The sequence below is a fragment of the Varanus komodoensis genome, unplaced genomic scaffold, assembly GCF_004798865.1.
Source record: "Varanus komodoensis strain SLA01 unplaced genomic scaffold, ASM479886v1 scaffold17, whole genome shotgun sequence".
Taxonomy (NCBI): Eukaryota; Metazoa; Chordata; class Lepidosauria; order Squamata; family Varanidae; genus Varanus; species Varanus komodoensis.
The window spans coordinates 20,968,547-20,984,085 of record NW_025335505.1 but is presented as its reverse complement, the minus strand read 5'-3'; the positions used below and the strand labels follow the sequence as shown (position 1 = coordinate 20,984,085).

Here is a 15,539-nt window from a genome sequence, read left to right as displayed (position 1 = left end):
AACTAGTTTTTTCTGGATTGGTGCCTGGTCAGTGTCGGCTATATTTCAAGGATGCAGACATGTTGATTTCTAGAAAAGAAGGGGTGTTTTTCATAGACCTGGTTATGTGTCAGTGATTGGATGATTTAACCAATGAAAGTTCTACCTATTGATTTGTGCATCAGCTTGAAGGTCACCCACTTTTTCCTCTCAAACCCCTCCCCCATGCTTGTGTTTTACCATTTTCGGCTTAGGCACTATTCTGTGACTTTTAGTTGGTATAATGAAGAAATTGGCCTAATAAAGGTATTGCCAAAATAGGAATACTGGGATTCTAGCTTATGCATATTTATCCAGTATTAATTTCTACCCAATTCAGTGACTTCTGTGAAACAGTAGTAAATTTGAAATCTAGATGGAAGTCCTCCACAGTATGTCCCACTGAACTCAGTAGGCTTATTTCTATGTAAAATATGTGTAGGCCAGAACTATTCATATTTACACAGAAGTAAGGCCCAGTCAGTTGAATGGACCACACAGCCACTGCCATTCAGTTGGACTTCTGTGTTTTTCTGTTTCACCGCCTAGGACCTGCAAGAAGCTACAACTGAAAAAATCAGCTACCATACTTGCTTCCTCATTGGCACCATAGCATCCTTGGAAATCATGAATCATATCTACTTGTTCTCTCAAATATGTTTCAAACTATATTTCAGCCTCTGCTTTAAAAATAAAAGAGTTCTTATGAGGCTAATTTTATATTTTGGTGTCTGCATATTTAAGGGAGAAATCTATGTTTCTGTGCTTGGAAGCAAGTCCCTAGAGCTCAGTGGAATTTGATTTTGAGTGAATTTGGAATTGGGCACCATTCCAGTAGTGTTTCCCACATAAACACCTAACACAATGTTCATTAGCAGCTTTTATTTTAGGTAAGTACAATGTCAGCTTTTATTTTAGGTAAGTACAATGATAACTGCCATATTTCCATAGAAAAGCCTGAATATTTGGCTGTAGGTAGAGTCAACTACATCTGATCCAATAAAATAGCATCATCAGTTGGTTCTTGTGTGTGGCATATCTCATTTTGGAAAACTCAAGCTACAAACCTTTTTATCAGAAAAAAATGCAGCATGCCCCACATATCGTAGCCATTTGGCATCAAACTCTTTTGATGGAGCTCTTATCAAGAAACATCTCCTAAGTGGCGAAAGGCAGCAAATATTGCAATTTTCTATTATTTAAATTAGTTTTCCATTTGTCAGATTTGTTTAACAAAGCTCTGTAGAACAATCTCAGGAACACAGTGGTTTAATTTTCACAAGAGAACAACCCACCCTGTGATTAAGGTATGCGATCTAAGTTGGAGTCTGACGGACAGCTGGGCACACTTTCTGTTGTCTTGCTCCTTCTTCCCTTCAGTCCTCTCACCAGTATCTCAGTGAATAATGAATCCATCTTGTGCAACCCCCTTTCATTTGCTGCTGCTGTTCCTCCACTCCTTTTAATATGTGTGATGTTTGGTGATGTTCTCCAGGGACAGCCCCTCCAGAACATCAGGAAAAAGTAGAAGCAGTGGCTCATACGGTGTCATGGTTGGGGTGGGGTGAACAAGCCTCAAACGGACATGCCAAAGAGACACCCAGGCACTGGTTGAACAGTTCTCAATCACAGTGGCTCGAGCAAGCTCAGAAAAAGTGCTGAGGGGTTTTTATCAGTTCCCTGAAACCATGATAGGATCGGTCTCACATGTTTGGATAAGATGCCAAGCCAGTATGGGACCAACAACACCTAGAACATCCCATCATGTTCAGTTGCCCCCCAAAAGCCACCCTGTAGAAAGTGGTCTGAGTTCACATGACATGGTAACCCACTGTGGTTAATTACCCATGATGGGTTGCCATATAATATGAACCCAGCTAATAAGGGGCAAAAAATGTTTGTATGTTTTTCTTTACATACCCATGGAATATTAATACAGATTCTTTTGACTAGTGAAAATAAAAAGCAGATGCATGGGTAAGATTATATGCCCAGTGTTAACATTTCTCCAGCTACATTTGCATGGCACATTAAATATGTACTTCATTAGGGACCGGAAGACCATTTACACAAGCCATGATACTTTCAACCATGTTTTTCATCATAAGCCGTCGGGTCTGTGAAGTTGCACTTCCAATATGAGGTGTTATAATGACATTCTTTAAATGTAGTAAAATATGGTCCCTGAAGGCAAAAAGAAACCAGGTTTACATAAAATCTTAATGAAATTTGCTGCATTGACTACAGATATTAATACAGGCTATGGTACGATCAATTGTTTCAGAGATATATTAAAAAGTAGGTTTGATTGTGCAAAAACAATCACTATTTATTTATTTATTAAAACATTTCTATGCCGCCCCTTGCCGAAGCCTCACAGCATACAATATAACCTCCATAAATAATTAGGGAATAGTTTACTCAAGATATTTGCATCCCCAAGAAATTGTACCACACAATCATAAAAGTACTATTGAGGTTCCTGTACTGGCATGTCCTTACAAATACTGCTGTTTCAAGGGATTATTTGGGCAGCCTTGGCAACTGGATTGGCCACTCATCTGCCAGATAAGATAATGCTGCAAATGTACTGGCACTAAAATAAAGGTCAACTCACAGGTTATTTTCATGCAAATATAGCTGCAGTTATAATTCCTCATGCCTCTGAATACCTATCATCTAATGTTCTAATGTCAGTTCAAGTCTTCCCATACTTATTGAGCTGTGGTCAAAGGGCTGCAACTGTATGAGCACATGAGGAAATCAGCAGACTCAGGAGAAATTCAAGATCTGTACATATCCCCCAAAAAGTAAGAGGTGAGAACCTGCTATGCAAAAATGAAATGAAATCTTATAGGGATTTATGGCATGGAATACTGGCTGACTGAGTAGGAAAAATAGACAATTGGGTGGGAGAAAAAATGGATTGGTTGGAAAGAGACTGTCAACGGAAAAGCTAATCTGCATGAGGATCTTTGCTCATGAAAGTGGGTGGTGACTATATCATTCCGTTGGGGTGTTTTGCATCTCATCAGTTATTTAATGGTAATGTGAACACTCTGAGACATGTGTTACACCCACCATCAGATCCATGCCTTCTGCATCACAAATATCCAGTGATGAATGTTCTTTTTGTGTCATTATGTATCAATTTATTATATTTGCATCCTGACTTTCATTTAAGAAGCTCAGGGCATCATATATAAAGATGGAATTACATCTGGCATCTTCAAGAATTTTTGCACACACAGAAGGGGTAAATAATATTCACATCTGCATTACACTTGAGAAACAAAAATATAAGAATTAGCCCCAATAGCAGACAGAGGGTAAACATGTCACAAGCTGTCCTTGTGGTCTGTGCCATATCCTGCAGAGTTCCGTTTTATAATTTGTTGTAAACTGCTTTGGGATTTTTAAAACAGGAAACATTTTTAAAACGTATATATTTTTAAACAAACAAATCATTTCTCAGCTAGCTTAAGAGGCTTGAGAGCAAAGAATACAGGTTCAAAGGAGAGATTTAAGGGTTCTTGGAATTTGAATCCAAAGTTCAATTAACAATTTTGGTAAGTGTTTGCATAAATTTTGTCTGCACAGCAAAGTCTTTAAAACTGAACTTGCTTATCCAAATCTGCTGCTGTTTCAGAGCAGTGATTCTCACCAGCCTTGAACAGGAACCATTTCCCCTCCATTTATTGTTTCTAAAGCCACTTGGAAGCGGTTTCTGGGCTGCCCCTTTCTCTCTCCTCCACCAGCAAAGTCTAATAAGCTTACTGGGACTTCTGGTGGAGATAGATCTTTTTCTCATCACTGAGTGTTCTGCTTTACTCAGAGCTGCAAATAAGCTATTGCAGTTCCACATCCTCCCACCCATTCATTCACTTTCTTATGACCTCTGGTGTCCGGGCAGTGCCTCATCAATCATGTTGCTCATTGCCCCTTGGAGTCTTCTCTCACCACAGCTAACTGGCAAGCTGCTTCTGTATTCTCCTCTTTCTCCCTCTCCCCAGTCACCTTAGATCTGATTAATGATAAGCCATATCACAGCAGCCAGCCAGTTGCTAAAGAAAACAACAAGGCAAAGCTAGAGAAGCCCTGCTGAGAATGAGCTGCTACCACAAAGAAAGAGAGGAGTTGAAGAGTCATGCTAAGATGATTGGGAGCTCTGAGGCCTTGCGGTGAAGTCTGTCGCTTCAGAGCATTTACATTAGCATGTAATATCACATAACAGAATTGATTTAGCAAGAAGTAAAGCAAGGACTAACACACAACATTTGCCTTGTATTAGAATAAGTGGCCCTCTACCTTACCTTAAGCAACCCTGGGGTGAAAATGAAAGAGAGATGAGTCAACAATTTATTTTGGCATAGGTGATGGGTGTACAGATTATTGATGCTAAATACTACTAAAGCATTTTGCATCAAACCTTTTTTACCTTGGCAATGGCTCAGGGTATGTCACATCCAAAGCAGCAGCCTTAATAGTTCTATTTTGCAATGCCTTCACCAGGGCATCTTGATCAACCACTTTACCTAGATTAAAAATAGAATAACTTTTCTGAATGAAAATGCTGTTTAACAGCAAGTTAAACAGCAAAAGATTTACAATCTACCATGAGATTTTAATAATAATAATAATAATAATAATAATAATAATAATGTGTCCAGTATCTGGTCCATTTTTGCCCCATGGTAGTGTAGAGTGCAGGTGCAGTCCCATGCAAGTTTAGACAGGAAAAAAAGGCCTGCTTCTCTTAGCATGCCCCAGCCAACATAGTCTAAATTTGCACAGGGTTGTGTCCTAATTTACTTAAACTGGTGTAGTAGACAATAATATCTGTTAGCCTCATGTGCTAACTCCACCAAGTGGTAAGGATTCACCCCCAAAAAGTTTCACTGTTGTATCTATGCCAGGGGTGAGCAACATGTGGCTCAAGGACCACATGCAGCTCTAGCCCCCCAGGTTGCTTCTGCTACCATCATACAATTGACATCTGCAGCAGTGGCAGCAAGAAATCCCTAAATTTAATTGAAAAATCATTACAAAGGAATTTAAAAATTACATTTGGGTTGAAAAGAATTTAGCTTTTTACCTCTCTGTAGCAATTTGTTACTGAAATTCAGTATTTATTTATTTATTGCTGTTCCCACCAAAATAAAATAAAATAAATCAACAGGGTTGTGGAAGTGCAGCCTGTTGGAAGGAGTCCAAAGAGTCAACCCCTGAGACTATTTTGAAGCCACCCACCTCCGATCTAGGGCATTCAACCATCTTATTTGTAATGGCAGTAACATATCTGTTTTCTTGCTGGCATAGTGGGGTTTCCACCAGATTATATTACTTTAGCCAGTGGATATTCACTGTAGGATTACACCTGAAGTACACCCCAGTGGTTTCAGTCTTCACTTTTCCAAACTAGAATGTATTGTCAACATGCTACCATGCAGAAATTATCACTGAAGTATCATTACTGAAACAAAATGTAGTTATGATGAGTGTCAAGAAAGTATTTTTTACTCTACCTCTGCAGATGTTGATAAGGATAGCACTGGGTTTCATAAGATCTAGCTCCCGTTTCCCAATCAACTTGTACGTTTGAGGCGTAAGGTTCACAGCCAGCATCACAAAATCTGATTGGCGGAGTAAGTTTTCCATCTTTTGGCAATAAATAGCCCCAACAGCCTGTTCATCCACCTCATTTCTGCAGGAATCAAACATTTAGCTCTAGTTAAAACTCTGACCTGTATTAGCACATTTCACCACTTTTTATCTTAATGCCTCTGACAGAAGATCAGGCTCTTGGTGGTAAATCTTCCCCCTCCTGCCTGTTTGCGGGGGGATGAAGTTCCCCTCTTTGCTATCTGCAATTGGAAGCTGAGTTCAGCTGGCCACAAACAGCTCTTGCCCCGAAGCAGGACAGGACTGATCAGGCACGCTTGCCTGCTGCTCTAGAGCAAGAGGGAAAGAAAGGGGGAGGATGGGCTGGTATTACCTGGGAAAGGAGCAGCACTAGTCAGCTGGTTCCCCTGCTGCTTGCACCATGCACCTGAAGGAAGGGCCTCCACTGGCCCCACACGCCCGAGGCAAGCAAGAGGGTGAGAATTAGCTGGGTGGCGGTGCTGCTCTGCCAGTTCATCCACTCATCCTTCTTTCTTGCTTCTACTTGTGAGAGAATCATCCTCAACATGGTCACCTGCCTTTTTCGCAAGTGACAGTGACGAGAAGGAAATGGTCTTGCCCTTCTTTCTCACACCTTCTTACCAGAGAGGCATCCCCAACCTGATGCCCACTTCCCTTTGCTTCTTCCGTTTATATTGCAGGAGGAAAAAGAAGTCCTTTACATATTTTTCCCTGCTGGAGTTTGTATTTCTCTGTCTTTCTATATATTGTATAATCCAACCACAATGTTGTACTCTGGTATAGTTGCCGTATAGTGAGATTTGCTCAAAGTACAACAAGAATTTTGTTCTGGTTTGAAATTTGATACCTGATTTTCCTCATTCTTACAGGAAGCCTAGAAAAAGTCTAGAAACATAGGAGAGGCTCTGGAGGATGATGGATTTGTGAAAAGTATCAGCAAGCTTCTGCAAGGGATCATGAGTGCATAATAAACACTTCAAATACAGAAGCCTGGCAGATCAGGGGAAGAGCGTGATAATTAAATCACAATGGAACTATGTGCACAGAGAAAGTGAAGTAATTAATGCCAAAATCAGAATAGTAACATCTGAGGGAGGGATCTATACAAGTTCAGGGTATCTACAATCCAATCAGAGAGGTGTTTACCTCCGGTTCCTGTTGTGATAAAGGATGTTCATTTCAAAAGCTTTGGCTTTCTGAGCTATCTTATAACCAATTGTACCCATTCCAATGATCCCCAAAGTCGCACCAGTTACTTCTTCTCCCAGCCAGTCAAAAGCAAATTGTTTCGTGTCTGGAGAAACTGCAATTTCGTGACCTAAATATTGAAATAAACCCATGTGGGAAAGTTGTATATACTTAACATAAACATTAAGTGAAAACAAGAAGAATGGATGGTTGCATAAATATTAATTCCCCTGAGTCAGTTCTTGCCAGAAGCACCTTTGGCAGCAATTACAAGTGCAGGTCTTCCTTGGCAAGTCTGTGTTACCTTTGTGCATTTAGATCTTGCAATAGCTGCCCATTCTTCCTGACAAAACCTGTCCAGTTGTCAGGTTGGATGAGGAACATTGGTGAACAGCGAATATGCAGGATCACAACAAATTCTTAATCAGATTGAGGTCTGGGCTTTGACTAGGCCATTCTAATAGATACAGGATCTTCTTTAAAACTACTGCGGACTTAACTTTGACTGTGTTTAGGATCATTGTCCTGCTGGAAGGTGACACTGCACCCCCATCACAGGTCCCTTGCAAACTGAAACAGGTTTTCCTCTGGAATTGCCTTGCTTTTGGCTCCATGCGTTTGGCCTTTAGTGCTGACCAGTTTCTCAGGGCCCAGTCCCTACAGAAGAAAAGCATCCACCAAAGCATGATGCTGCCACCAGCATGCTTCACAGTGGGGATGATGTTCTCAGGTCAATGAACACTTCAGTCTCACACAGCATTTTGCAACAAGGCCAAAATGTTCATTTTTGGTCTCATCAGACCCATTTCCCACATGCTTGCTGTGTATCTCTCAAGCCTTTTTGCAAACTCCAAATGGACCTTGATAATCTGCTTGTTTCAGTAATGGCTTTCTTCTCAATATTCTTCTCTAAAGGTTAGCTTTGTGGAACATCTAGTTAATACTTGTTCCATGGCTGGTTGCTCCAATTTATTTATTATTTAAAGTTTGTATATGTCATCCAATACTAAAGTTTCTGGACAGTTTACAAGAAAATAATCTCCAATCTCAGCTGCAGTTCTCTCCAGCTCCTTCAGAGTTACCACTGGCCTCTGTGACCTTTGTCCAATTATTCAGTTCCAGTGGAAGCCCTCTCTAGGCAGAGTCATGGCTGAGCAATATTCTTTCAAGGGACTGCAGGTGGTGCAGTGGTTTAAACCACTGTGCTGCTGGGCTGGTTGATCCAAAGGTCTGGTTTGAATCCACACAACGGGGTGAGCTCCCGTACTCTGTCCCAGCTCCTGCCAACCTTGCAGTCTGAAAGCATGCAAGTGCAAGTAGATAAAAAGGTACTACTTAGGTGGACAGGTAACAGTGTTCCATGCACTTTGGTGTTTAGTCATGCCGGCCACATGACCATGGAGACTGTCTGTGGAATTTTTTTTTAAAGCAATATTCCTTCAAGTGGTCACATCAAAGCCTCATTTTGTGTCATAATAAATGTATTTTGCACTTTCACAGTTCTGACTGAGTGACCTGTGTATATCAAGTGGTAACAAGGCCAATTAAATCCATTTCTTTTTCAGACTGAAACACAAAAAATGTGGAAAAGTCAAAGGGAATTAATATTTTTCCAAAGCTACTATGAGGTGTTTGTGCCACATGAGGAAAAAATGGTTTGCCTAATCTAAAAGTCCTTTTTAAGACTGAGAATGTGTTCTTGGATAGATTTGTTTGGAAATGTTTTATACTGACAAGCTAATCATACCATCATTGAATAATAGTGTGGTTTTTAATCATACATCTAATACATAATGCTTGGATTCATAGCCTATAATCAGGTGATGAATATGAATTGTCATTGAAACATGTGTTTTTGAAATGAGAACCAACAAATCATGGTGAACAACCCACAGTTCATGCTCTAAAAACAAACTGTGGTTTATCTTCAAGGGTTCATGACCAGCAAACCACAACTTATTAGTGCGGGACGTACCATGGCTGAGCAGTGGGAAAGGACCTATGGGACGCCCCTGCTGCTTCTTTGCAGTATAGCACAGCCGAGCGTGGGGTCAGCTCACCCTGGGCTTCAAGCAAGGTGGCCCATCCCTTCTTGCCCCCTGCTCCAGGTTCCCTGCCCAGCACTCCTGCTGATGGGCAGGAGAGTGAGATTCCTTGTGCGCAATCCTGCTCTGTGGCCATCACAGGAGCACTAGGCAGGGAAGCAGATATCAGTGGCCAAAAGCAACAAATTTAGCCGCGGTCGTTCTGCTCCCCTCGGTGCTCCAGCAGCAACCTCTGGGATAGCTTTTGATCATTTGTCAGACACAGGGGAGTTTTAGCTGCAGAGTGCAGAAAAATTCACTAGGAGGGTTAAGATGTCACACAACCCCCTGCAGGGTATTATACTCATTCATAACATCAGCATCATCATTTTAAAAGTCATTTGAGAAACTAAATTGTACCTTCCACAATCCTCCTAGCAGAAGCCAGCATCAAAGCTATTCCAAAATCTGCTGTAGAGTTGGCAACTACAAATGGAGTGTTAGTTACTTTCACACCAAAGCTGGAGATCAGTTTTAGGTCCAGGTGATCCACTCCTACACCAGAACTTGCAATCACCATTAAATTAGGCAAGCTTTGCAGGAGTTCCCTGTTAACCACTGGTTTATGGACCCACACAAAGATTACTTTAATTTTATGACTAAGCACTTGCTTGTTTTCAAGAAATTCCTTCATTGTGATGAGTTTAAGATGTTGCTCCAGGTACTCCACATGATCTTCATATATTCCATCTGTACCTCCTATAGCATGGATTAGCGTACAGGGAATTTCCTGGTCTTCCATGATCTATTTAAAAATATTTATATACATATAATATTAATAGGGTAAATCCACTTTTTATTAATAAGAAAGTAGCCACAATTTACCTCATTCTCTATGATAAAGAAGTTGCACCTTAGAACAGTCTGGTACATTTACCAGATACAAGCATCACAGCTTACTACATTAATTTCATTACTTCCTGCCAACTGTTATCACTAAAAGGCTTATGCGGCAAGTATCACCATTTGCAGCAGATACAGTTAAGCAAACCAATAATATTTCTGAAATTAGGGTAGCCCTCCCAAATACATTGATCTGTCAAACTTGGTCCTCAGAGTTATTTCAACTTCCCCTGGGCGATACCTGAGTGAGATGTTTTGTACAGAGATGGAAGAAGAATGGCAAAATTATAATCATGGGCTACAATGTACAGTTACTTGGTGGAAGTACAACTCAGTGAAACTTATGTGGGAGTAAACATACATAGGATCAGACTGGACATCTGCAACAATGAGTTTTTCATTCTGCATGTACTATAGAATAGGGCTTAAAGCAGAGATGTATGATCTGAGCCCCACAGGTCTAGCTGAGTCTGCAGAACCTCCCATGGAGCTTCCTTGGGGTTTCTCCATGGGACAGGCAGATGTAGACTTCTGTGGTCCCCTGAGGAAATCCCAGCGGATATCTTAGATAACAGTGTAGATCCTCCTGCTTGCTGCTCCTCCTCACAATTGGAGAGGGACATCTTCTGATCTGCAGAGGGGCTTAGAGGGAGACAGTTTGGCCCTCACTCAATTATAGATCAGCACCAGTGATGTGCGGCAGAGCCCATTTTGATGTTTATCCAACCCAATTATTATAAGTAGACCCCTTCAGTTGCCAGGGTGCTGCCTCTGCTTTCACTGCGTAGAAGTAACAGTTGCTAAGAGAGTCTCCATTCCAGAAATTTCTTAGTTTCAAGCCATTATTATTGTGCTAAGAACAGTATGTCCACAGGCATGTTCACAGGTAGCCAATACACTCATTTTGGGGTAAATGATGAGTAAGTGTTAAAAAGAGGAGGGGGTGAGCATAAAAGGTCTAAGAAGAAAAAGCTGCAAAAATGATAAAGACAAAGAAAGACCGTATGGAGAAATTCAGAAGGAACTAGATCAGTATAACCTACAGGAACGAACATTAAGGGCAGCAGTGTGACAGTTTGCAGATATGGAAAACTATCAGAAACGTTAGAATAACTGTTGATCCTACTGGTTGTGGAAAGTAAATGAAAGTGTGATTAAAAATATATTTCTTAGCAGCACCCTACTAAGAATACTGGTACCTTACAGGACTGTCAAAGAGAAATTTAACATGTAAAGCTGTCACATAACTGAGAGTGTTGGGAAAGCTGCATCTACAGAATTTCTGTCTGCTGTGCAACAGTTAAAGGTTCAAGGGAAAAGTGGAAATATTAAAAATCAGAATGGATGCATTGATAAAGACATGTCCATCTTTGGAAAGCCAGTGTGGTGTGGCAGAGTGCTTAGACTGTGGGCCTAGGACAGGGGTCAGCAACCTGCGGCTCCAGAGCCGCACGTGGCTCTTGAATCCCTCTGCCGCGGCTCCTCGCTCAAAATACGCGTCACAGCCGCTGATCTGCCACTGAGGCTCTGAGTTACAAAATATCAATAGGTGATGATGAAGCATCCACTGGGAATGCCAGGCTAGCTGGTTAAGTAAATTGCTACATTCCTCTGCTATTGTGCAGGGAAAGAGCGGAACAAGCTTCCTGCAGGCTCTCATGTTACACGAAATGCTGCAGGAAAGATTCTCTTTGTCCCAATGTAATCTCCTTCATCTGAATGTTAAAAGCTGCACTTGGGACCTGTCACAATTCACATCACTTGACTGGTTATCTGCTAATCAGTCACTAAATACACCTATATCTGTGACCTACGCCAGCACAGCCACCGATCTGGGACCTGCACCCATTTACTGAGCTCCCCCCAGCCCCATAGGCCAATCATGGATAAATCAAAGAAAAGGAGTTTCTGAAGAAAACCGAACATTTAATGGTACGAGGGTAGATTCATTTGCTTTTACTGCTGACGAACTTATGGGGTTTGCTGTTTAATGCATGCAGCCCTTTAGCACTGACTTTGACTCTGTAGGAAGCTGTTCTCCTATTCAAAATATATGAAAGGAATCCTACTAGTTTATAATGTAAGATTAAAAATACCAGTTTTTAGTGACTGAACAAGAGCTGCAGCTAAATCATAATGAAGATATAGATCTACTTTCTTGTTTTAAGAAGATTCTTATAAAAATTCCAGCAACATTATTACACTGGGAGTGGGATGTTTGGTCAATATTTCACCAAACTATAAATATTTGTTGTATTGCAGAAACTCTACTTACTGTATGAAAGTATCAATTAGTCCTTTTTTAATTCAGGTTGACAGCTGACTGCACCCTCCAATACATGTGATAAAAGGATGAGGGCACACAGAAGCAGGTGGCATGTTTGGTTTGCTGCAGGTGGATAATTTAAGTTCAGCTTTTTATTTCATAAATATGAGGAGGACTCAAATAGACATTGAGTATTTTATTTGAAAGTAACCTTCGACCTAGTGTCTTTTTTTCAGAGTTCAAAATGTTTTTGTTGCATGCAGAATTTAAAAATTTGTTTCCTCTGTAGCAGTTCATTGATTTCATAAATGCAACACACTATAATTTTTGTATACATAGCATAAAGGTAAAGAAGTTATATGCAGTGTTATCTTCATTTTAGATGTCAAAAGGCTTTTGCAGCTCCCAGTGTGTTCTTTTCTGTGGGAAACGGATCCAAATGGCTCTTTGAGTGTTAAAGGTTGCCGACACCTGGCCTAGGAGATCCAGGTTCTTAGTCCCCACTCAGCCATGAAAAGCACTGCATAACTTTGGACCGGCCACAGATTCTCAGCCCAGCCTACCTTAAAAGGGTTGTTGTTATGGGGTAAATGGAGTTGTGTAAGCTGCTTTTAAAGAATTTTAAGAAGGTGGGATGTAAATGCAGTGTAAAAATATCATGAGAACTGCACAATAGAAAAGATTTCTATCAATGTCACTTTTACAAGTGGTGTGGTTTATGCATTTATTATTTGTAGGAGTGTAAGTCACCATCAATGATTGTTAGAAAGACAGCCTACAGGGAAAAAAAAAAGGAATGGCCAAACTTTTTTTTCAAAAATAGAACACAGGTAGCTGTGCTCGTTTATAGGGGGAGGCTGGACCAGCCAGACTGCCCCTAGATTCCAGTGTGATCTGGGGAAATAGGATGCTTTGTCCCTCTTTCCCCCATGCGTGGCTTCGGTACAGTCAAAGGAGAGTTTTTAAAATGTAATCTGGACCCTATCCAAGAGAGGACCTTTGGACTCTCTTGTAAAAATCACTCCTTTCCATCTTTCCCCTCCCCCAATCCAACTTTTATATTTGAGCTCTTGGCTTCTCCTGTCATTGCCATCCTTTGGTAAGGCCTTTGCTTTGTTTCTATTTTTAGGGCGCCGTCCTAGGCATGTTCAGACAGGGCGACGTGATTCAAAACTCAAAATGTGCTTCTTCCAGCTCCCGCACCGTCTGAGGTCCCTCCACCCTTTTCGTCCTGCGGGAACGGGTCTCTCCCGTGGCAAGCGCTCAAAACACCATCTGCTTCCTTCCCCGAAAAGCCCAAAGCCCACCGCTTTCGCTATGAAATGTGTATCAACCACCCTCGCTGGTTCTGATGGCTCGCTCGCCCCAGCATATAACAAGAACTGCCATTCACAAAGCACGCCCATCGAATACATTCTCAGGAAGCGTCCGTGCTTAGAGCTTGTAAAAGTCTCTAGCACAGGAGCTGTTTTAGTCTGGAGAGATTTTTCTTGCTGCGCTCCCTGCACAGGTACGTAGCAAGAGATTCAAGGACTAAGGTTAAATTAAAAGGGAAAACAAACAAAAGGCATTCTCTATCCCCCATTCGTGTTTGAGATTTGCTATCGTCCAGTGGCTAGGACAAAGCTTGCCGGGTGCGTCTCTTTCTGCCTCGAACGGAATTACCTTGTTGAAGCGCCTGTGTTTAACCCCTGCAAAAACGGAATGGTTTCGTTTCTGGTTTGCTGCTTGTAGATTCTTGCCGGACTTCGGATGCAGAAAAGAAATTTAAATAACTCCAGAACGTTTAAGTTCCACGCTTTCTGAGGCAGCCGAGTCAGCAAGGAGGACTTTGTTCCTGAACAGCTAAATCAAGACGCTGAAATGGCACAGGTTTCAACTCGGGCAAGCTTTCACGCCCTGGTGCCCCTGAACTACCTAACCCCAGTCGTCACAGCTGGAGATGGAGGCGTTGTGGTCCAACTCATCTGGAGGACGCAGGGCTACGACAAGCTGACTCAGCAGGACCCAAGAGACGGTTTGCTTGCATGCTGCCAGAGATGCTGCCAGAGATAATGCAGCATGCAGAAGCCATCGCAGTATTTCAAGCAAAGGGGGAGATGACAAAGGGGCAGGAATCAATTGTTGGGAAGTGAGCGGTTCTTAAAAAGAGTTTTTTAAGAAGACCGAAACATGCCAGCTTTTATTATCTGGACATTGTATTATTTATAACATTCAGTGCTAGCTCTAGGCTTTGGAGAGCCTTTGGGCAAGACAACATTTTAGCCAGCTTTCCCACAGTCTATTTTGCCACCAATGGAGCAATCTCTTCAGGCGGCCGTCTCTCCTCTCCCTCACTATCACTGGCTCGCCTGCCAGATGCAGGCAATGAGACCAAGGCTTTTGCCCAGCCTTAACAACCGTGGTTGTATTTGTCTACTCCTCCTTTCAAGAAGGTCTGGGGAGCGTGTCTCTCTCTCTCCTTCCATTTTACTCTTGGAACAATTGTGTAAGTTAGGCTGAGAAGGAGTGACTGGCCCAAGGCCACCAATCCAGATTGCTGTAGGGTAATTTAAATAGCAGGGTAATTAAAATAGGAGCCTTACACATAATACGGGCTTGTGGGGACATCTTTTCCTACTCTTTTGACACAGCGAATGACTCACTTCCTCCTATTTTTTAGCAATCTGCACTTTTATTAAAGAGAGGTCTCTGTTAACATTTGCTCTAGAGTAGTTGATTTGGGACATTATCTGTATGGGTGAATTTGAGGCAATAGAGGAATAATTGAAGGGGAGTCGAATGGATTTGAAAAACTATTCTGGGGTGCAAATTGAAGAATGGGAAGTTGATGAGAAGTTGGCTTGCCTTGTGAAAATTTCAATTCCAGTAATTTAAATTCATAATTCTAGATATGCATATTCATTAGTATATGGAATAATTTGTTTCTGGGCCTGGGTCCTGGATCCTTTTGATAGCTATTCCATTAACTTGCCTCATCCCCTTTCAAAAGCAATCTAAGCTAATGGGCATCTCCATGCCCTGTAATTCTGAATTCCATTAATGAGTTACAAGCAATATGTAGATTGAAGCCACGCTGTTTAATTATTGAATTATTATACTATTATACAGATAAAGGAACAACAAGACTTGAACCAAAGCTAGTTTTTGTTGCTTTTAAACCACATCACAAGAGAAAAGGAAGGTCCTGGGATACCTAAGAGCCAAGCTACAAAGCCAGAGTGCTAGATGGGGTAAAACCTGAATTCTAGTCTTCACTGAGCCACGAAGGCCACTGATTCTCAGCCTAGCCTACCTCACAGGGTTGTTGTGAGGATAAACTGGAGAGGAAGGACATACAGAAGCTTCTTCACAAGAGGAAAAAGGGTAGTGTATAAGCACAGTGTAATTATAATGTCATGAGTGGAGGCATGGCGGGAGGGGAGCCCTCTGGAGCTGGGGTCAGACTAGAGCTGGGGAGGCTCATTCCGCACTTGTGGACTAGATAGACCTAGAGA

At 41.6% G+C, this 15,539-nt stretch overlaps 1 protein-coding gene across 1 annotated transcript; it reads right to left on the bottom strand.

The window, feature by feature from the left end:
* Positions 1 to 1,794: 1,794 nt before the first annotated feature.
* Positions 1,795 to 13,739, bottom strand: LOC123021609 (probable 2-ketogluconate reductase). Its single transcript, XM_044426511.1, has 6 exons — positions 13,708 to 13,739; positions 9,294 to 9,678; positions 6,808 to 6,979; positions 5,544 to 5,722; positions 4,457 to 4,553; positions 1,795 to 2,202 (listed from the first exon to the last, which is right to left on the bottom strand). The coding sequence occupies exons 2-6, from the start codon at positions 9,673 to 9,675 to the stop codon at positions 2,049 to 2,051; spliced, it is 984 nt and encodes a 327-aa protein (XP_044282446.1). The 5' UTR covers positions 9,676 to 9,678; positions 13,708 to 13,739; the 3' UTR covers positions 1,795 to 2,048.
* Positions 13,740 to 15,539: the final 1,800 nt, after the last annotated feature.